General features: G+C 39.7%; 2 protein-coding genes across 6 annotated transcripts; one reads left to right on the top strand and one right to left on the bottom strand.

Annotated features, from left to right (window-relative positions):
* The first annotated feature begins 1,772 nt into the window (after positions 1-1,772).
* pde9ab (phosphodiesterase 9ab) lies at positions 1,773-17,642 on the top strand. Of its 5 annotated transcripts, none has more exons than XR_006661642.1 (20): positions 1,773-3,142; positions 3,640-3,759; positions 4,648-4,718; positions 5,266-5,343; positions 5,717-5,760; positions 5,879-5,933; positions 6,228-6,298; positions 6,463-6,550; positions 7,235-7,316; positions 9,071-9,145; positions 9,366-9,452; positions 9,630-9,734; positions 9,814-9,896; positions 11,964-12,120; positions 12,952-13,065; positions 13,278-13,382; positions 14,003-14,131; positions 14,511-14,606; positions 15,258-15,354; positions 16,963-17,642. XR_006661642.1 is itself a non-coding variant. In XM_045224132.1 (20 exons), exons 2-19 carry the CDS (start codon positions 3,691-3,693, stop codon positions 15,325-15,327), a joined length of 1,560 nt encoding a protein of 519 aa, XP_045080067.1. In that variant the 5' UTR covers positions 1,773-3,138; positions 3,640-3,690; the 3' UTR covers positions 15,328-15,354; positions 16,963-17,642. The 5 variants fall into 5 exon arrangements, 4 of the variants coding, with proteins under 4 accessions (XP_045080067.1, XP_045080068.1, XP_045080065.1 ...); XM_045224132.1 differs by having other exon boundaries at positions 1,773-3,138; positions 15,277-15,354; XM_045224133.1 differs by having other exon boundaries at positions 15,283-15,354.
* Positions 17,643-18,718: 1,076 nt separating this feature from the next.
* Positions 18,719-20,053, bottom strand: LOC123492230 (torsin-1A-interacting protein 2-like). The gene is made up of 2 exons (XM_045224598.1): positions 20,049-20,053; positions 18,719-19,343 (listed from the first exon to the last, which is right to left on the bottom strand). Exons 1-2 carry the CDS (start codon positions 20,051-20,053, stop codon positions 18,719-18,721), a joined length of 630 nt encoding a protein of 209 aa, XP_045080533.1.
* Positions 20,054-22,107: the final 2,054 nt, after the last annotated feature.

Here is a 22,107-nt window from a genome sequence, read left to right as displayed (position 1 = left end):
GAAGATCATCAGGCAATACGTTTTAGAATGATATTCTGTGTAGAAAAGAACATAATCATTGATGATGTTCTTTTCCCCCCAGTCTGATTTAGTTAGCGCCTAGTCTTTTGCACTCTGTTCTAATGAGTCCTGCGTGGCTTGTGGGCATTGTAGAGGGAAACAGAAGACACGTGTTCCTGAGAGTCTTATCTTTCAGTGATGGGTTAAATATAATTTGGTAGCTTAAAGATGGAGCCACGTTTGTAGGAAGAAAACAGAAACCGCTATGTTTATTACAACTGCAACTAGTGGCTTCTATGAAATATGCACAATTTCAGACTTTCTCTCGCGAACCCCATTGGGAAATGGTGGGCTAGATGGAGTTAATCTACGGAGAGAAGTTTCTGTAACTAGCAGGTTAGGAGAATTAACGTAGCAGCTTAAGAGAATGAAGTTAAGGTTAGGAAAAGGGTTAGGCTTAGCTAAAATGCAACGGCTGTCAACAACTGTCGTCCTCGACGCGACAACTATAATAATAATAATAATTGGTTATTTAGCAGACGCTCTTATCCAGAGCGACTTACAGGAGCAATTAGGGTTAAGTGCCTTGCTCAAGGGCACATCGACAGATTTTTCACCTAGTCGGCTTGGGGATTAGAACCAGTGACCTTTCGGTTACTGGCACAACGCTCTTAACCACTAAGCTACCTGTACTCCATCTAGCCACAATCGTAGAAACCATCAGTCCAGACAAACCATCAGTATAATAGCAAGGGCATTTGACTTTTGCCGTCGGGCTCCTAGATTGCAAGTTGAGCACTAACTCCTCCCACGCGGCCAACAGCCGGGGGACCGGGCCATGCAAAACGAGCTCACCCAATGTTTTCATGTGTGACTTTGATTGTAAGTGTATCTGTTTCAGTGGCACGTAACAACTACTCTCTTACATATTTATTTGGGCAGGGAAGCTAAAACTTTTAATTTGGCTGTATACTCCAGCATTTTGGATTGGAGATCAAATGTTTTGAGATCAAATGATCCGACAATACATAATGTCACCTTTTATTTTAGGGTGTTTTCATACATATCTGTTTAACCATTTAGAAATGAAAGCATGTTATGTATCTAGCACCTCCATTTTGTAAGTATTTGGACAAATTCAATTAGTGTATTAAATTTAGTCAAGTTTAGTATTTGGTCCCATATTCCTAGCACGCAATGACTACATCAAGCTTGTGACTCTGCTAATTTGTTGGATGCATTTGCTGTTTGTTTTGGTTGTGTTTCAGAATTTTCTGTGCCCAATAGAAATGAATGGCATTGTGTCATTTTGGAGTCACTTTTTTATTGTAAATAAGAATAGGATATGTTTCGGAACACGTCTACATTTTAATGTGGATGCTTCCATGATTACAGATAATCATGAATGAATCGTGAATAATGATGAGTGAGAAAGTTGGAGGCATAAATATCATACCCCACTGTTATTGATAATGGTGAACGGTTAGCATGTTTTGGGGGCATGATCTTTGTGCATCTAACTTTCTCACTCATCCTTATTCACCCTCAAATAACAGGTGACATTCTGTCTTGTAGGCTCATATAAAACATTTAATGTCAAATCCAAAATGCTGGAGTATAGAGCCAAATGAAAAGTTTTAGCTTCACTGTCCAAGTAAACACCTAGGGGACCAGTGTCCACTTGGTGTTTCATTCCTTGTAGATATTTATTTTTTGTTTAAAATTTTAGTCATTTAGCAGACACTCTCTTATCCAGAGCGACTTACAGTAGTGAGTGCATACATTTTCATACTTTTTTTGTACTGCTCCCCCGTGGGAATCGAACCCACAACCCTGGTGTTGCAAGCAGCATCCTGTACCAACTGAGCATCCTCGCTAGTGGAGGTGATAATTGTACTTCAGTGACCCTCTGTTGCTTTGTTGTAGTCAGATGTGTTGCTAGAGGTGGCGTAAATAAAAAATTAAGGAGGGATGCACATCATTGTAGTGCCCCAAATGAAGTCCGACGTTATGACATGCATAAGCTATGCAGAGGGCAGGCTTTATTATGTTGTTATATGACTAATATTCAAAGTAGGTTTAGAAAAGTTTTATATGATGTAGTGTATGTACATCTGATGTCTGATTAAGCTGAATAAATCTGAGCATGACCAACTGTATTTCAATTCCTGAAAAGGGCATGTTTTACTTTTATATAGAATGAATATTCAAAGGGGAATTATTTATTAAAAGGAAGTCTACCTAAAATCTGAAATGTAAAATGCAACTCCTCACTATAAAAACAGTTGACTGGTGTAAACATGCTCCAGGATGTTTTTATCTTGTCATATTTTATGTAATGTGGAAAATTGGTAACAGCACAGAAACGGCTGATACTCGCTTATCTAAATCCCATATTACTCAAAAACATCTATTCTGATACCACATCACCCATGGCTGCATCTCAAATAGCACCCGATTCCCTTTATAGTGCACAACTTTTGACCAGGGCCCATAGGACTGGTCAAACAGTGTACTATATAGGCAAAATGGTACTATTTGGGATGCACTAAACTTCTAACACCATCTGGACCTTTCATTTCCACGACCCTAAGTGAACTATTAATTAATCAGAACAAGCCCACTTTATTAATTATGTTAATGATGTATGAATGTGGTTTGAACTCAATGTGGAGACACCTGACGTGCACCATTCACCATTCAAATCTGAGGTAACCCATTGAATAGGCATTACCTAATCAGACCATCAAAGCTGAACACATGCACATGATGTCAATGTTTGATTCTATTCTACCACCGTGGGTGCATCTCAATAGTGTTTCCTCGCGTCCTCTTTCCTAGCCGCCTCCTCAAATTGTGTTGGAGGCGAGGAGAGGACGCGAGGACTCAATTAAATACTATTGAGATTCTACCACCATGATCTGAATTCATAGTTTCCTGAAAGGAGTGGATGATGTGAGAGGGTCAGGGGATAGCCTACTTCGCCGTAGTAACGGTACCTTAGCAACTGCAGAGTTAATGGGTGATATTTAAAGGGCTGGTAGTGGATCCCTCCCCCAGGTTTCATACAGGTTGTATTCCATCCCCCTTGCATATCAACAGGCAGGAGAGGTTTGCTTCTGACAGTGACTGACTGAAGTATGTAAGTCTAGTTTCGTTAGATTATTTGCAAGATGAATTAGCATTAAGATGTTTTTGATCTTGATATTATTTTTTGCTACAAGAGTGTCTTTATATTTCAATGTGTTATGTACCAACTGGTTGACAGGAAAATGCTAATATTTATATTAATCTATTAATTTATTTATTCAAATATATGCAATTAATATTTTTAAATGATGATAAATAAGGTTACTTTTACTTGCTTTTCATGGTAATGATCCAGCATGAATGTAATAAATGGAATGGATGAATAGCTGCTCTGAATGAAAAACATAAAACTTTTTTCCACACATATAATATTTCATATAATTTATTAATTTCAACCTAGACATCAACATCTGTATTTCCTTCTGTACCTGCATACTTACTCTCAACCCCACGGTACACCACAATGACATGAAATTAATTGTAGACAGGTGAGCATGGTACCAACGATCCACATGAGTAAAGGACAACTGTCATTTGTGCCTTTCCCAGTTCCCATTTCATTTTTTCATAGAGAGACGAGGAGCGAGGGACAAAGTCACTATGGGTACCAGCTCCTCATCATACGCACCCAAGACGGTCTACCTAGATGTGGATGGGAAAATGCAGAGGGTGAGTGAGACTAGAAATCTGTATATAATGATGAGATGCTCATGGTCCAAAATAAGCCCATATAAACGGATTGGGCTTATTTTTAACAGATTTTGGCAAGAGTGAAACCTCTCGCTTCGCCTCTTCCTCTCTGGTGAGACTGAGTGACAGAACTTATGATCCTGGTACACCAGCTGCCATTATCAGTTCATTACAGCTGATATAATGCAAATAATATCAACAACAATGGCATGCATGTTTTTAAGGCATTATATAACACTTTATAAGGAGGAGCTTTAAGTAGTGTAACTGAATCATAAGTATTGAAGGGATGCTTGAGGTATTTAAATTATATTAATTTGTAATTGTCATGAATGAGGATGGAAAGAAAGTTGAAGGAAAATGTGTTTTGGTTTTGACATTGATTGCCATAGCGGATTTTTAGATACAGCAAATTACATTGTAGTAAATGTGAAGTAGTTTGATGGATAGAACTTACAACTCAAACCACTTGAACTCTCTCTGCCTTACATGTGGCCACCTTGTGTTCATCTCCTGTGAGAGTATGGGGGCTCTGGTCAGGTCAAGAGGTGACGAGAAAAGACGGGTGATGTGTGTCACAGGTGGTTGTGACACAAAGGCAGCCGTAACACCTAGAGTGAACATGCTCTGTCTCTCATCATTATTGATATTCATTCTATTGGTTTCAGTTTACAACACCATAAGGAGTTTACGGTTATAAAGAAAATCATTACTTGAGGAGTATTATTTATCTTCAGTATCCCTGAAATACTTTGTATGTGCAAATACAGTACCAAGACAGTATTAAGTATGAAGATAGACAGTTTGATCTACATCAGTACTATTTGTATCGATATTTGTATTTAATGTTTTTGCCAATGTTTTTAGGTGATTTTCAGTCGATACTGCAGCCCCTGTGACATCCGAGAACTGCTGTGTTCTTCCTCTAACATAGCCAGGTCAGTGGCACCTCACTGCCCTCTTTCACTCTCATACATACAGATGTAGGATCTTAATTTGAGCCAGTTTGCTACAGCAGGAAAATAATCCTGCAGAAACAGAAAATGTGGATTATAATTAATGGACATTTTTGTAGGGGTTGATATATTTTTCGTAAGGGGAAATCAAGTCTGAAATTTCAAAGTGGAAATTACAAACTGCAGAAGCCTTTTAATCCACAAATACACTACAGGTTTTACATTTCCTGCATTGCAGGAAAGTTCTCCTGCAACAGGGTGGTCAAATTAAGATCCTACATCTGTACACCCTTATGTCCTGCACTTATCAACAACGTTAAATCAATATGCTAACTGCCTAACATTACTTATCATGCTAAAACTCTTGAGTTTACATTATGGATCTCCTTGCCTTTGAAACTTGCATTGTCTGTCCTCATAGTTTAAAGTGTTCTTTTATTTACCATTTCTCTTTTCCCCACTTAACATGATGCAGCCTACAATACTTTGATGTATTTAATACTTTGTGTAATACTTTGATTTTCCTCAGAAATACAGCTATAATGCTGATGGACTCAGAGGGAGCGTTGGTCTCCATCGATCCCACAATGCCTACCAACACCCCAAAGTAATGACACGTGTTTTTGGAAACACTTTATTTTTTACAGTCCACTGTTTGCCCTGGTATTTATTCAGACAATACATTGTGAATAGGTAATGACCTTATATTAGTCATTGGTTTGGTGTAGACATACGTAGCAGAAAGTTTACATTATTACCATATAATCTCCTATAAAAAAAAATAAAAAATTAAAAAATGTAAACAACAACAAAAAAATCTGCTGGAACAATACTGTAAGATAATATTGTGACTCTATGTAGGTAAACGTTTTTCCAGATGGTTCAAGCTAAATCACTTAAATTGGAGGGTGGGATACTAGCTGCAATTACAGTGTTTACTGAAATCTGCCATCTGTTGTTGTTGTTTTCTCTCATCGCAGCTCCCTGTACAAAGTAATGCCTCAGTCGGCTGGTCAGCTGGGAGGTACGCTACAACTCGAAGCATTTGCGAATTCTATCATTTCCAGTCACATACAGTAATGGTAAATAGATAATACAGAAGCAAATTCAGAACCACAGAAACATATTTTTCCTCCTTTCAGACAAAGAAGACATGTTCCAGAATGTTTTGTCTCAGGTGGCAGAGCAATTTAGCAGGTGATATAGAAGTATTACATTTTTTATATTTTAGTCATTTAGCAGATACTCTTATCCAGAGTGTATTGTTTAGTATAGTTTATCTGCTCAAGTTTGAAAAGAAAATATCTGTGGCCATCGCACCAATGTCTGGTTTTGTCTCTCTTTTCATTGATCTGTTCAGTCTAATGTGTTGATTTTATTGATTTTATTTGTAAGAAAATAAGTATAAAACATAGGTGTCCACTGTTGCCTAGGCTCACACAGATTTCTGCTCAAGTAAAGGAGTTATGTTTTCCTCCATTTCTGTTTCAGGGCTTTTAGAATCAATGAGTTGAAGACAGAGGTGACCAATAGGCTCGCCATGTTGGAGAAGAGAGTGGAGTGTGAGTGATGCCGTTACTGTATTAACGTTGGCACCACTGGCTTTAGTTTGTGGGAATATTCACACATACACAGTATATGCAATATAAAAATGGAATATATAAAAATAATATATAGTTTTTGTTGTGAAATATTTAATACTGTATACAATGACTCTCTGTTGCAGTAGAAGGGCTTAAAATGGTGGAGATTGAGAAGTGCAAGAACGACCTGAGGAAATTACGGGATGAGATGAACTCAAAGGGAGGAGGAAGGTCAGACAACTGCAAATAAACCAAATTAACATATCAGATAGTAGCAGTAATAATAATCATAATAATGAATTAAACAGAATCCAGAGGAATATGTTTACATTTACAACATTGAAGTTTAAAAGGTCAATGTTGGTATGGTCAATGTTGAAAAGATTATATAGAAGACGCTCTTAAATCCATGATGATTGATTCAAAGGGCCTTTTAAGGGCCCAAAGTAACATATTGTTCAGTAAATTTCCCTTAAAGGGGCTATCTGCAATTGCTACATCCATTTTTGGATTGTTAAATTAATTATATCCATTGATTCTTGAAGAATATAACTTATAAATGCCTCATGAGCTAAGTTCAACTGTCGTACCCCTTCAGAACCCAAAATATAAGCATGTTTTACAATTTTTTTTGTAAACAATGTAATTGTAAACAAACACTGTATAGCCTCAAAACATGGTTAAAACTATAATGGTTTAACTGCAGATTGTCTCGTTAATACTGTATGTGTGGTCTATTATGATTAAAATCATGTAAAATAAGAGCCTCTTAAAATGTACTAAGCCATATGTTGCCCTTAAATCAGTGTTGATTGAAGGCCCATTACATGAAAGACCCTTGAATATGTTCTTATATATACTTAACCTAAAGGCTACAGCTCTTCTGTTTTCCCCAATGTTGCTTCTTATTATTAGAGTGACTTGTGGCTGCAAATATAGCTTCACAGGGGACGGCAAGAAACTGTCCCCAAGACGAGATGTCCCAAATTACCCAAAGGTAAACAGTTAAAGCTGTGTTGGAAAAACTTGTCAATAATCAATTGACTGGCTTTCTTGATGTCTATAGTATTCTCTCTGGTATGCAATCTGGTTTCCATTCAGGTTATGGATGTGTCACTGCAGCCTCAAAGGTCCTAAATGATGTCACCATTGCCCTTGATTCTAAGCAATGTTGTGCTGCTATTTTTATTGACTTGGCCAAAGCTTTTGATACGTTAGACGATTCCATTCTTGTGGGCCGGCTAAGGAGTGTTGGTGTCTTTAAGGGGTCTTTGGCCTGGTTTGCTAACTACCTCTCTCAAAGAGTGCAGTGTATAAAGTCTTAACATCTGCTGTCTCAGCTACTGCCTGTCACCAAGGGAGTACCCCAAGGCTCGGTCCTAGGCCCCACGTTCTTCTCAATTCACATCAACAACATAGCTCAGGCAGTAGGAATCTCTCTCATCCATTTATATGCAGATGATACAGTCTTATACTCAGCTGGCCTCTCCCCAGATTTTCTGTTAAACGCTCTACAACAAAGCTTTCTTAGTGTCCAACAAGCTTTCTCTGCCCTTAACCTTGTTCTGAACACCTCCAAAACAAAGGTCATGTGGTTTGGTAAGAAGAATGCCCCTCTCCCCACCGGTGTGATTACTACCGCTGAGGGTTTAGAGCTTGAGGTAGTCACCTCATACAAGTACTTGGGAGTATGGCTAGACGGTACACTGTCCTTTTCTCAACACATATCAAAGCTGCAGGCTAAGGTTGAATCTAGACTTGGTTTCCTCTATCGTAATCGCTCCTTTTTCACCCCAGCTGCCAAACTAACCCTGATTCAGATGACCATCCTACCCATGCTAGATTACGGAGACATAATTTATAGATCGGCAGGTAAGGGTATTCTTGAGCGGCTAGATGTTCTTTACCATTCGGCCATCAGATTTGCCACCAATGCTCCTTATAGAACACATCACTGCACTCTATACTCCTCTGTAAACTGGTCATCTCTGTATAACCGTCGCAAGACCCACTGGTTGATGCTTATTTATAAAACGCTCTTAGGCCTCACTCCCCCCTATCTGAGATACCTACAGCAGCCCTCATCCTCCACATACAACACCCGTTCTGCCAGTCACCTTCTGTTAAAGGTCCCCAAAGCACACACATCCCTGGGTCGCTCCTCTTTTCAGTTCGCTGCAGCTAGCGACTGGAATGAGCTGCAAAAAACACTCAAACTGGACCGTTTAATCTCCATCTCTTAATTCAAAGATTCAATCATGGACACTCTTACTGACAGTTGAGGCTGCTTCACGTGATGTATTGTTGTCTCTACTTTCTTGCCTTTGTGCTGTTGTCTGTTCCCAATAATGTTTGTACCATGTTTTGTGCTGCTACCATGTTGTGCTGCTGCCATGTTGTTGCTACCATGTGGTTGTCATGTGGTGTTGCTACCATGCTGTGTTGTCATGTGTTGCTGCCATGCTATGTTGTTGTCTTAGGTCTGTCTTTATGTAGTGTTGTGGTGTCTCTCTTGTCGTGATGTGTGTTTTGTCTTATATTTTTATTTTTAATCCCAGCCCCTGTCCCCACAGGAGGCAATTTGGCTTTTGGTAGGCCGTCATTATAAATAAGAATTTGTTCTTAACTGACTTGCCTAGTTAAATAAAGGTTAAATAAATAAATTAAATTAAAAATTATGCATAATAACCAGTACACCTTTTGTTGATGCTGAACAAATGACTTCCATTACTCTTTGCTCTACGTCTACAGTATACTCTATCCCAGGAGACCATAGAAGCTCTCAAGAAACCTACATTTGACGTTTGGCATTGGGAGCACAATGAGGTTGGGGATATTTCATGTAGCCTAATTTGGGCAAATACGCATTGCATGAATGAATGAATGAAAAATGTATTTTTATCTGACAAATGATTATTTTTGCTCTGATACTTTTTCCAAGGCAATCTATAAAGATAGCTAATCACGGTTTTAGTCACAATTGCTATGTGTAGCGTTAAACATATTCTGATAGTACTAATTACTGTATTGTGTTTCCAATGTGTAGATGTTAAGCTGTCTGGAGTACATGTATCATGATCTGGGCCTGGTGAAGGAGTTCAATATGAACCCCATCACACTGAAACGATGGCTGGTGAGTGAGAGCCACACGTGGAAACCCCTATCTTTACCCAAGTAATCATTAGCCTCAATTTCCATTCTTTATCTCATGAAAGAAAAAATATGCACTTATGAGCTGACTCAAAATGTGCACACTATTAAAATGGGCTTGATTTCTTGTTTGTATGATGTTTGTTGCTTTGTGTTTCAGCTGGGAATCCAGGAGAATTACCGCAACAACCCGTTCCATAACTTCCGCCACTGCTTCTGTGTCAGTCAGATGATGTATGGAATGATTCACCTGTGCAACCTACAAGTGAGAACACACCTCAGATAGTGTGTGGGTGGTTGTGTGGGTGGGTATGTGGCACACTGACTCTAGCTGTGTTTCTCAGGAGAGGCTCACCATGACTGACATGTGCGTCCTCATGACAGCTGCCGTGTGTCACGACCTAGATCACCCAGGCTACAACAACACGTAGGTCACATTACATATACCTTTTTAAACATATATACAGTGCCTTAAAGTATTCACACCCCTTGACTTATTCCACATTGTGTTGTGTTACATCCTGAATTCAAAATGGATTAAATGGGATTTTTTTCTCACCCATCTAAACACAATAACCCATGATGACAAAGTGAAAACATGTTTTTAGACATTTTTGCAAATGTATTAAAAATGAAATACAGAAATATCTCATTTACATAAGTATTCACACCCCTGAGTCAATACATGTTAGAATCACCTTAGGCAGTGATTAAAGCTGTGAGTCTTTGTGGGTACGTCTCTAAGAGCTTTGCACACCTGGATTGTACAATATTTGCACATTTATTATTTGAGAAATTCTTCAAGCTCTGTCAAGTTGATTGTTGATCATTGCTAGACAGCCACTTTCAATGTCTTGCCATAGATTTTCAAGCTGATTTAAGTCAAAACTGTAACTAGGCCACTCAGGAACGTTCAATGTTTTCTTGGTAAGCAACTCCAGTATATATTTTGCCTTGTGTTTTAGAATATTGTCCTGCTGAAAGGTGAATTTGTCTCCCAGGGTCTGTTGGAAAGCAGACTGAACCAGGTTTTCCTCTAGGATTTTGGCTGTGCTTAACTCTATTAAGTTTCTTTTTATCCTAAAAAACTCCCTAGTCCTTGCTGATGATAAGCATACCCATAACATGATGCAGACACCACCATGCTTGAAAATATAAAGAGTAGTAGTAAAAAATAAAATAAAAAATAGTAGTCAGTGATGTGTTGTGTTGGTTTTGCCCCAAACATAACGCTTTGTATTCAGGACATACATCTCATTTATTAGCCAATTTTTTTGCAGTTTTACTTTAGTGCCTCATTGCAAACAGGATACATGTTTTGGAATATTTTTATTCTGTACATGCTTCCTTCTTTTCACTCTGTCATTTAGGTTAGTGTTGTGGAGTAACTACAATGTTTTGTTGATCCATCCTCAATTTTCTCCTATCACAGCCATTAAACTCTGTTTTAAAGTCACCATTGGAAAAATATACACTGGAGTTGCTTACCAAGACAACATTGAATGTTCCTGAGTGGCCTAGTATCCAGTTATGACTTAAATCGGCTTGAAAATATATGGCAAGACTTCAAAATGACTGTCTAGCAATGATCAACAACCAACTTCACAGAGCTTGAAGAATTCTAAAAAAGAATAATGTGCAAATATTGTACAATCCAGGTGTGCAAAGCTCTTAGAGACTTAACCACAAAGAATACTTTGCTAATGTTAAGCAAATGTTTACTCCTGGACTTATTTAGGCTTGCCATAACAAAGGGGTTGAATACTTATTGACTCAAGGCATTTCAGCTTTTCACTTTTAATTAATTTGTAAAAAGGTCAAAATGTCTATTCCACTTTAACATTATGGGGTATTGTGTGTAGGCCAGTGACACAAAATCTCAATTTAATCCATTTTAAATTCCAGCTGTAACACGTCAAAATGTGGGAAAAAGTCAAGGGGTGTGAGTGGGCCCCGTGTAGCTCAGTTGGTAGAGCATGGCGCTTGCAACGCCAGGGTTGTGGGTTTGTTTCCCACGGGGGGCCAGTATGAAAATGTATGCACTCACTAACTGTAAGTCGCTCTGGATAAGAGCGTCTGCTAAATGACTAACATGTAAAATGTAAATGTAAATACTTTCTGAAGGTACTGTATATATATTGACAGTAGCAGCACCAGCCATGCTTGCAGTAGCTGTTGATTTAGAAGGCTCTTGTTGCTATAGTAGTGGTGTCAGCGTTGGGGTGTACATTTCTTTTCAAATCAGTCAATTCAGGAAATAAACTGAATTTCTATTTTATTTATTTAAAAACATTCTCATGGAGAATTGGAATTAGAATTGAAATGTCAGTTTACTTCCTGAGCTGACTGAATTTAAATGGAACCCTAGTTGTTCTATAGTAGTGAATAGCTGTGGTTGTAGCATCCTCCATACAGTAGCCTATATGACCATAGCTATCATATAGATATATGAACACATACAGTACTCCTGTGCTAATGCTATGTCCTGTGGCAGGTACCAGATAAACGCTCACACAGAGCTGGCGGTGCGCTACAACGACATCTCGCCCCTGGAGAACCACCACTGTGCCGTGGCCTTCCAGATCATCTCCATGCCAGAGTGTAACATCTTCGCCAACATAGAAACGGAGGCCTTCAAACACCTCAGACAGGTGAGGCACCAGGTTTCTCACAGCAAGGGCCTCACTGCAATATGAATAACAAAGCATTTGTGAAGTAGCATGTATTATAGTTTAGAAGCTAAAAATGGGGTTTAGTTATGTTAGGTTAAACATACAGTGAGTGTACAAAACATTAGGGACACCTTCCTAATATTGAGTTGTACCCCCTTTTGCCCTCAGAACAGCCTCAATTCATCGGGGCATGGACTGTACAAGTTGTCCAAAGTGTTCCACAGGGATGCTGGCCCATGTTGACTCCAATGCTTCCCACAGTTGTGTCATGTTGGCTGGATGTCTTTTGGGTGGTGGATCATTCTTGATACACATGGGAAACTGTTGAGCATGAAATACCCAGCAGCGTTGCAGTTGTTGACACACTCAAACTGGTGCGCCTGGCACCTACTACCATACCCCGTTCAAAGGCACTTAAATATTTTGTCTTGCCATTCACCCTCTGAATGGCACACATACACAATCCATACATACACAAGTCTCAAGGCTTAAAAATCCTTCCTTAACCTGTCTCCTCCCCTTCATCTACACTGAAGTGGATTTAACAAGTGACTTCAATATGGGATCATAGCTTTCACCTGGATTCACCTGGTCAGTCTATGTCATGGAAATAGCAGGTGTTCCTAATGTTTTGTACACTCAGTGTATAGCCTACCATGAATAGAAACCAACGTTATTGTAAAATGAATGGTATTACACATCACCACCTAAACATAGGGATAGTTTCGCACAGAGGATGGCTTTTGGTCGTGATTTTGGTCAGGATTGGTTTCTAGTATAGTATAATGATATTATTTGCGACCTTGGCAGGCTATCATCACTCTCATCTTAGCCACAGACATGGCCAGACACGGTGAGATACTGGACTCCTTCAAGCAGAACGTGGACAACTTTGACTTCACCAACGACGAGCATGTGAAATGTGTATGTATGCATTTACGTATATCCTCAAGTCAGGGTGGTCATGGTTGATATACAGTATGTGTCAAATGTATTGGAGAGACTTTGGCGGAAGCCCAAACCCGGGTCTAGCAATGGACAACCCAGCACCTTAGCCTTAATGCCAAGACCTCTTGACAAGGTTGTTAGGTGTTACATCCATTATGTTTGAGGATTGTTGTTGCGTCTCTGTCCAGCTAAAGCTGGTGCTGATCAAGTGCTGTGACATCTCCAACGAGGTGAGACCCACGGAGGTGGCCGAGCCCTGGTTAGACTGCCTGCTGGAGGAATACTTTATGCAGGTGAGTTACTGCTCTTTTGAAAATTATTGTCAATTAACTCACCATTATTTTAAATAATAACAGTAATTGTGAAGAAAAAGTATAGTCTTGACTAATCTGGGACACACAGAACAAAAATCATGCAAATTAAGTTCTGGGGGGAGACATGTTAGAAAACACTCTTACAAGACTAGCAAAGTCTCCACCCCTCCAAATGAAAACTCTCAGCCAGTTTCGGGCAAGTCTATGGGCCAAATGTACCTTCCCCTTCCGGAATTCAAAGATGCGAGAGCCTATGAAATTTAGATTTGTCCAAATGATCAGTGACGAAACATCAGTGTACCAGAACAAAGTTCTCATTAGTCATTGCATCCTGTCGACAGATGCTACTACCATTTATGGTACGTGCATCTGTCCACGAGAGATGTCCACGAGTCTTGAACAACCTTCAATGTTGCAAGGAAGTATTTTCACCTTAAAAATATTTAAATTTCTTATCTCATGAAATCACACAAATCCTTGGTTTAAGGCAAACTATATATGCTTTTGCCAATGTGTGTGGGGAGGTTTGCCCCTTTCTTTCCAATGAGGAAAGAAGCAAATGTTCTGTATAGGCTTTCATTATCTGTTTTTGTGTTCAGAGTGACAGAGAGAAATCTGAGGGTCTCCCAGTAGCTCCGTTCATGGATCGGGACAAAGTGACAAAACCCACCGCTCAGATCGGCTTCATCAAATTTGTCCTCATTCCAATGTTTGAGACTGTTATGAAGGTGTGTTTCTTCTTCCGAGTGCGCCTGTGACTGGGTTAGATCCAGAGATGGGATTCAACAACCCAAAATGTCTGCCAACAAAAATGTATGCTATAACACTGTGGGACGGTTTCCTGGACACCGATTAAGCCTAGTCCTGGACTAAAAACAAGTGCAATGGAGAATCTCCATTGAAAATGCTTTTTAGTCCGGGACTAGGCTTAATCGGTGTCTGGGAAACTGCACCTTAATCTATGGATGTAAATCAGTGGCAGCAGGTGACTTACAAAATTAAGTAGGATAATGGATGAAAACTATTTTGGGACAAAAAGCTAATGGGATGACAATCTTTCATGTTCTGAGACACTCTTAAATGACTACATCTTAATGTGTGTCCTAGCTCTTCCCCCAGATTGAGGAGATTATGGTGCAGCCTTTGCGGGATTCTCGAGACCACTATGAAGAACTAAAACAGATTGACGATGCCATGACAGAGGTAAAACCCTTCTCCTCACACCTCGTTGACCACAAGAATTGAGGTCAATCTCATTTGCATTGTTTGTTAAAAATAAAAGGAAAAAACATGGAATACAATATGGCTGACTCATTATACAGACTCTTGAGAAAAAAAGCAATTGAGAACATTGGCATTTGTAGTTAAAATTGTGCGCTGAATTATTTTCCTGAATTGACTGAAGTTAAGCTGAATGTGTCATGCCCATTGAAACTGGGGGCCCTTTTATGCATTTGTTTGCTGAAAATATAAAATATATGTTTCTTCAATGCATAATTAACTAAAAGATATCGAATTTGGCCATCAGTTCCCCTTTGAAAAAAGTGCATGACACCTCTGCCTCAGCTTTGCTTTCCTTGTATTGTGTGTAGATACAGTATGTCCTGTTACAAGGCACTACTACAGCAGGGTAGCACTGACAATAACTGGCTCAGGGGTGACGTTTCCCCTATGTGCAGATCTAGAATCAGCTTCCTCAGTCCTAACCTTAACACTAGTGGGGAAACTTTTAAACTGACCCAAGACCAGCGTCTAGGGGCAACTTCACCCTACACCCAATAACTGTGGCCTTGGACCTTATACTATCTACCAGCTTTATTACTCTATAAAATCCCTCCTTGTGTTAACATAAAGGTGTCTTTTGTTCTACGAGGCACAGAAGAAAAAAACTGAGAGCAAGTCATTAGGAGGAAAGAAGAAATAAACCTGCAAACTCTTTGGTACCTTATAAGTAAGTTTAAACGTTAGATAGATCTGACATGTGCCCTCCTCTTTCCCTCTCTGACCAAACTTTATCCCTCTAATGATGTAGTTTACATTTATCCCAATATGAACAGGATATTTAGAGGGGACCTGATCCTAAATAAGCACTTATACTCTGAGACATGTGGCCCATATAGCATTAGTAGGCACTAGAATGGCTTCAATAGTGAGTGTCATGTCACATCTAGTGGTCATACCAGTGTTACCATACGATTTATTAGGCTTCAGATGAAATAAATTGATGAACTTCACAGGGTGGTGAAAGTGCACAGTGATCTTGATGCTCCTTTCCAATAAATATCGAGTGTCTTATTCTGGTGACATGATGATCGATGCTTGACTTCCGTTTGACAAATAAACATTCTCGCTCTTATCCATAATAATCTCGTCATGTAGACGCAGGTGCCAAGACCAGAGTAGGCACATTTGCAATTTAACGGAACAGTTTTTGTGACAAAACTATCGGTAGAGTTGCAAAATGCAATGGAAATTTTTATTCAGTACATAAAAACGTAAGCGAAAAATAACATTCTGTGTCAATGGAAAGCCAAAACCCCTGCTCATGCAAACGTTGTGATTAGAAGGTCCTGTGTAGATTGTATTTTCAACCAGCAACTATCAGAAAATAATAGTGATATCTTTTTTTACAATGAGGAAACAGTGTTTCATCAGCTGTTGTACAATATGATACAAAACACAGGAAAATCTGAATTTTGACTGCACTGGTCCTTTACATCAACTCATATTACATAGCAGTATTGCCTATTTATCATATGATTTATATTGTTATGTCATTCTATAAAAGGTAAAGCTTTTATACTAACTTTTATACTAACTATTTTAGAAAAATAAAGCAGGCATATTGACATGGCTGTTATATTGTAAAGAAGTGTGTGTGTAATTATGTCATTGATTCCCCCCCCTCGTTTGAAACCTAGTTCTGTGTGACCTTTGATCTCCAACAGATGCATATTATGCAATCCTTCTCTCTTATCCTGTTCTCCTCATTTGACCCTTGACCTGATGTAGAAATCATCCAGGATCACAACTCTGGAGGCTGGGATCTGTTGTGTCCTAATCATGTACTTTCCTCCCCCTTGAATTGCATGTGTTGATATGTCAGCTGTGGCGGGTGTCATTTTAAATCGGAGGACAGGTTCATTGTAATGGCTATCATTCCATTCAAGCCATTACTATGAGCCATCCTCCCTTTACCTGCCTCCACTGTTAAATGTATTATCTGTATATTAATCTGCCTTTAAATAAGATCCCATTGATGGATGGATATGTAAATAACACCTCACATTACAATGTAGATCTTCTGATGTACTGTTAGAACGGTTGTAACACTTGTTGAAAGCCATAATGTGACAAGGCATAACATGAGACATAAATAGAATAAGTAATTCGACAATTTTTTGTCATGACACAGTGTTGATGTTAACTACCATGGCATTTTGTAGTAGGCGCTATGTTGTTAAATGATAGTGTTGACTGTCTTATGGCTGTGCACTTACACAATGACCCTCATTCCCAATTAACTGGTTATGCCCACCTCTTTGTTTTCTGGCTTTAGAGACCTCGGATGGTGTTTCCATTCCGAGGGGGAAGCAAGGCATCTGCCTGAGCAACCGTCTTGGCTTGGTTTTGGCCATAGAAAAGGAGACTCCTCCCCTAATACCACAACTTCCTATAGTTATGTCCACTACTTCCTGTGTCCAGCCTAGGCAAGTAGGGTGAAGAAAAATATGAATTAACCAATCAGCACCTTCCTTCTCTCCTTAGCCCCACCCAACATAAAGCGAGAAGAGGAGAGAAGACGACAATGATATTATATTGTTTGGCCTTAGGGATGGCCACACTGGTGCTGGTTTTGTTTCTTCCTCTTCTTTTTTCACCAGCTTTTCTTTTGGTAGAGAAGGATGAAACATTTAGGGACAAATATAAAGAGATTGTATCTTCTAAATTAATATGTGAGGTAGGTTAAATAATAGTATTATAATATGGATTGTATTTACATAGGGCTTTTCATTGTATAGGGGTAACGTACTGTACCTCAGCCACCTTATTGGCATTTTAAAGCAAAGACAAAGTTGGAGATTAGGGATATATAGCAGGTCTGCACTATTTGAACTTAGCCAGTTTGGTAGAAATCACTACATGATTTACAGTGAAAGGACAAATACATTTCTACCAGTGTATATTTTGACACGTGCGTGTATGACTTTGCATATCAAATAAAATAGCAATACTTATTGGCCGATCATCTCCTAGATGTATGTCTTTATTTTAATGTTACTTTTAGATACACTTGCATCTCCTGAGAAACTTTCAGTGACACTGAAGGTGGAGAGGTCAGTGTGAGACAGCTATTACACTACATTGTATTTCTCCACCTGCTGGTTATTTGGTACACCTTTTCCTTTCTGAGGCCCAATGACACTTTTTTGTCACACTAGTTATACACTTTAGAAGAAGTCATCCATCATCATTATCAACCTGGTCTCATACATACTGTACACACAAACACCCAGAAGCACCAGCCAGCCATAACACATTCACAATGCGGAGTGATATAACATCACAACTTTCTATATCAGGGAACAGCAACTAGATTTAGCCGCAGGACAAATTTTTTTTTTGAGAGAGATGTTCAGGGGGCCAGAACATAATTACAAATAATTTGTAGACTGCAAATTGACAGCAAGAAGGCCAAACAGATATAATATTTGACTAAAACATTATCATTTCAAACCTTGCTTACATTTTGTATACGATCACATAAATCCAATCAAAATCAAATGAAATGTTTTTTTGTCACATGCTTCGTAAACAACAGGTGTAGACTAACAATGCAGAAGGAAAGAAAAATAGAGAAATTGTATTTAAAACATAACACTAAATAGTCAAAGTTATAATAATATACAATGAGTAACGACAACTTGGCAGTGAGTAATGATAACTTTGCTATACACTGTAGTGTTTTCACGATACCAACATTTTACTAACGATACAATACCAGGCCAGAGAAATAATAGAAAAGTAAGAACATGTAATAATAATAATATACAATGAGTAACGATAACTTGGCTATGAGTAATGGTAACTTCGCTATACACACACTATATCTCTCTATTATGCGTCAGAATACTTGGTAACAGATTTCCAAAATTAAAATGACTGGTAGTTGTTTTGCTGGTGTTTTTAGTCTTTTATGTCCAAAAATTAATTATTGTTCTTTTTTTTAACCCTTTATTTATTAAAACAATTTCTCAGAAAACTTGGGGTGCCAAATAAAATCACCCACGGGCTGCCAGTTGGGGAACCCTGCTCTATATGATGATAATAATTGCACTACTATGAAGAATCTGTGAAAAAGATTTCAGGTTGTTTTGTGGTTCTATCCTCAACTCTAGTGCCACCGGCAGGACAAGGTGGGAGATGCGGCTCCATAGTCCACTGAACTTGTCCAGGTCTAACATGTTGTAGGCAGCTGGGTAGTTGGAGTCGAGGAACCTCTTCTGGAGGTAGTCTTTCACCATTTCCTCCACATCGATCAGACTGGCTGGCAGCTTTTCCTTCTCCTCTAGAAGCACGGTGAAAATGAGCAATGCTTTCTTGTAGGAGGCGTTCTCGGGGTCGCAGTAGCGGTAGAAGATCAGTGTGGAGCCTGGGGGCAGATCATCGAAATGGTGGATGACGGCCACAGGCTGGTCCCACTCAAAGGCTTTTTGCAGCTGGCCGTCGATGTCCCGCTTGACTCTGTCGCCGTCCTGGTCGGCCTTGCTGACCTCGTCGATGTGGAAGACAGAGCCATTGAGGGAGGAGGAGAAGGCGGAGGCCAGGCGCTGGGCCTGGCAGTGCAGTGTCCTCTTCGCCCTGCTGCCCGCTGTCAGCATCAAGGTGACCGGCTCTGAGGGCTGGGTCGTCTGGAGGTGCCTCCCCAGGTGGATCGTACTCCTCAGAGCACTGGCTGGGGAACACCTTCGTCACTCTCTCTATCTCCCTGAGGAAGGTGTATCGCTGTCCCTCAGGGTTGAACAACCTCACTGCCAGGAAGGCCAGCAGAAGCCCCAGCAACCCAGCAAGGATCAACGCTCGCACATTATCTATGGAAAAAGCAGAAACGGGTAGATAAGGCTACTCTATTTGACAATCATTCCGTACACCTAAAGCTGAGTTCACAGAGACCATCTGAGAAAATCTAGATTAATCTCAACTAGCTGGTTTAGATTTTGTAACACTGGAATCTGTTCACATAGACAATCAGACAAAATCCGAGACTGATCAATCCACATGTTCAATCTTTCTAAACTGAGAAATCTCAGTTTTAGAACTTTGGAACTGGATTTTGTCAGATTTTCTATGTTTTTTTGCCCTTTCTCAGATGGTCTTTGTGAAAATAAAGTAATTCCTTTTTCACCACAGCAACCACCCAAGCCATAGACTGTTCTCTCTGCTTCCACACAGCAAGCGGTGCATCAAATCTGACACCAACAGGCTCCTGAACATCTTCTATCCCCAAGCCATAAGCTAACTAAATAGCTTACAAAATGGCTACACGGAGTGAGTTTAACCTAATTTTGCACTGTCTCTATGCACACTCACAGGGCCCTACACAGTTACGCACACTGACACTCCAACACACATACAATCACTCACTCCATCGTTTGCTCACACACACATAATATGCACATACATATATACTGACTCTACAAACACGCACACCCACTCACATACAATCATCATATACGCTGCCGCTACTCTGTTTATCATATATCCTGATGCCTAATCACCTTACCCCTATACATACACTATATACACAAAAGTATGTGGACACCCCTTCAGATTCATCTATTTCAGCCACACGCGTTGCTGACAGGTGTATAAAATCGAGCACACAGCCATGCAATCTCCATAAACAAAAAAAGGGCAGTAGAATGGCCTTACTGAAGAGCTCAGTGACTTTCAACGTGGCACAGTCATAGGATGCCACCTTTCGTCAAATTTCTGCCCTGCTAGAGCTGCCAATGTCAACTGTAAGTGCTGTTATTGTGAAGTGGAAACGTCTAGTAGCAACAACGGCTCAGCCGTGAAGTAGTAAGCCACACAAAGTCACAGAACGGGACCGCAGAGTGCTAAAGCGCGTAAGAATTGTCTGTCCTTGATTGCAACACTCACTACCGAGTTCCAAACTGCCTCTGGAAGCGATCTCAGCACAAGAACTGTTCGTCGGGAGCTTCATGAAATGGGCTTCCATGGCCGAGCAGCCGCACACAAGCCTAAGATCACCATGCGCAATGCCAGTGTCGGCTGAAGTGGTGTAAAGCTTGCCGCCATTGGACTCTGGAGCAGTGGAAACACGTTCTCTGGAGTAATGAATCATGCTTCACCATCTGGCAGTCCAACGGACAAATCTGGGTTTGGCGGATGCCAGGAAAACGCTACCTGCCCGAATGCATAGTTTGGTAGAGAATAAATAATGGTCTGGGGCTGTTTTTCATGGTTCGGGCTAGGCCTCTTAGTTCCAGTGAAGGGAAATCTTAACGCTACAGCATACAATCACATTCTAGACGATTCTGTGCTTCCAACTTTGTGGCAACAGTTTGGGGAAGGCTCTGTCCTGTTTCACCATGACAATGCCCCCGTGCACAAAATGAGGTCCATACAGAAATGGTTTGTCGAGATAGGTGTGGAAGAACTTGATTGGCCTGCACAGAGCCCTGACTTCAACCCCATCGAACACCTTTGGGATGAAAATTGGAACGCCGACTGTGAGCCAGGCCTAATCGCCCAACATCAGTGCCCGACCTCACTAATGCTCTTGTGGCTGAATGGAAGCAAGTCCCCGCAGCAATCTAGTGGAAAGCCTTCCCAGAAGAGTGGAGGCTGATATAGCAGCAAAGGGGGACCAACTCCATATTAATATCCATGATTTTGGAATGAGATGTTCGAAGAGCATGTGTCCACATACTTTTGGTCATGTAGTGTATCTACCTCTATCGATCCAGTATCCCTGCACTTTGTAAATATGGTACTGGAACTGACCCTGTATATAGTATGCTTACTTACTTTACCGTGTTCTTATTTTTATATCTTGTGTGTTTTTGTTCTACCTTGTTACTTTTAGTATTACATTGTTATTGATCACTGCATTGTTGGGGTGAGAGCTTGCAAGAAAGGTATTTCACTGTACTTGTGCATGTGACATTAAAACTTGAACTGTACTGTGGAAATTTGCACTGCACATTTTATGAATGGATAAACCATGTTATCGTACTCATTTTTTGTTTCCAATTTATGTAATCCATGTAATCTACCTCTAACTAAAGCTTATTTTTTTGTGACAAATTTTTTATTATTCGATTTTCAGTCAAGGGTACAGGTACAGTACATGATTATAGAATTGTATCTACAATGTCATTTATCATCAGCATAATCATCATTGTTTCCTTAATCATTCATTATAAAAGTTATACTAGTTTACTTTAATTGCATAAAGGCCTAAAGGTTGCAGAAAAACATGTTAAAGAATCCATAAGAAACCAAAGTAACTGCCTGGTAATAAGCTAAGAAGGAGAAAAAAAGAGGAGGCCAGAGGTTTCAAATTGCTAAAAGCTATTCTGATCCATATTCATCCTCTTGGGAATCCCTTTCGTTAGAGATTTCTCAACCTTCCTTCTATGGTTTTCATATTTCAATTTGGACTGTATTCCATAAG

This window comes from Coregonus clupeaformis, chromosome 13, assembly GCF_020615455.1.
Source record: "Coregonus clupeaformis isolate EN_2021a chromosome 13, ASM2061545v1, whole genome shotgun sequence".
NCBI lineage: Eukaryota > Metazoa > Chordata > Actinopteri > Salmoniformes > Salmonidae > Coregonus > Coregonus clupeaformis.
This window is presented reverse-complemented; position numbering and strand designations above follow the sequence as displayed.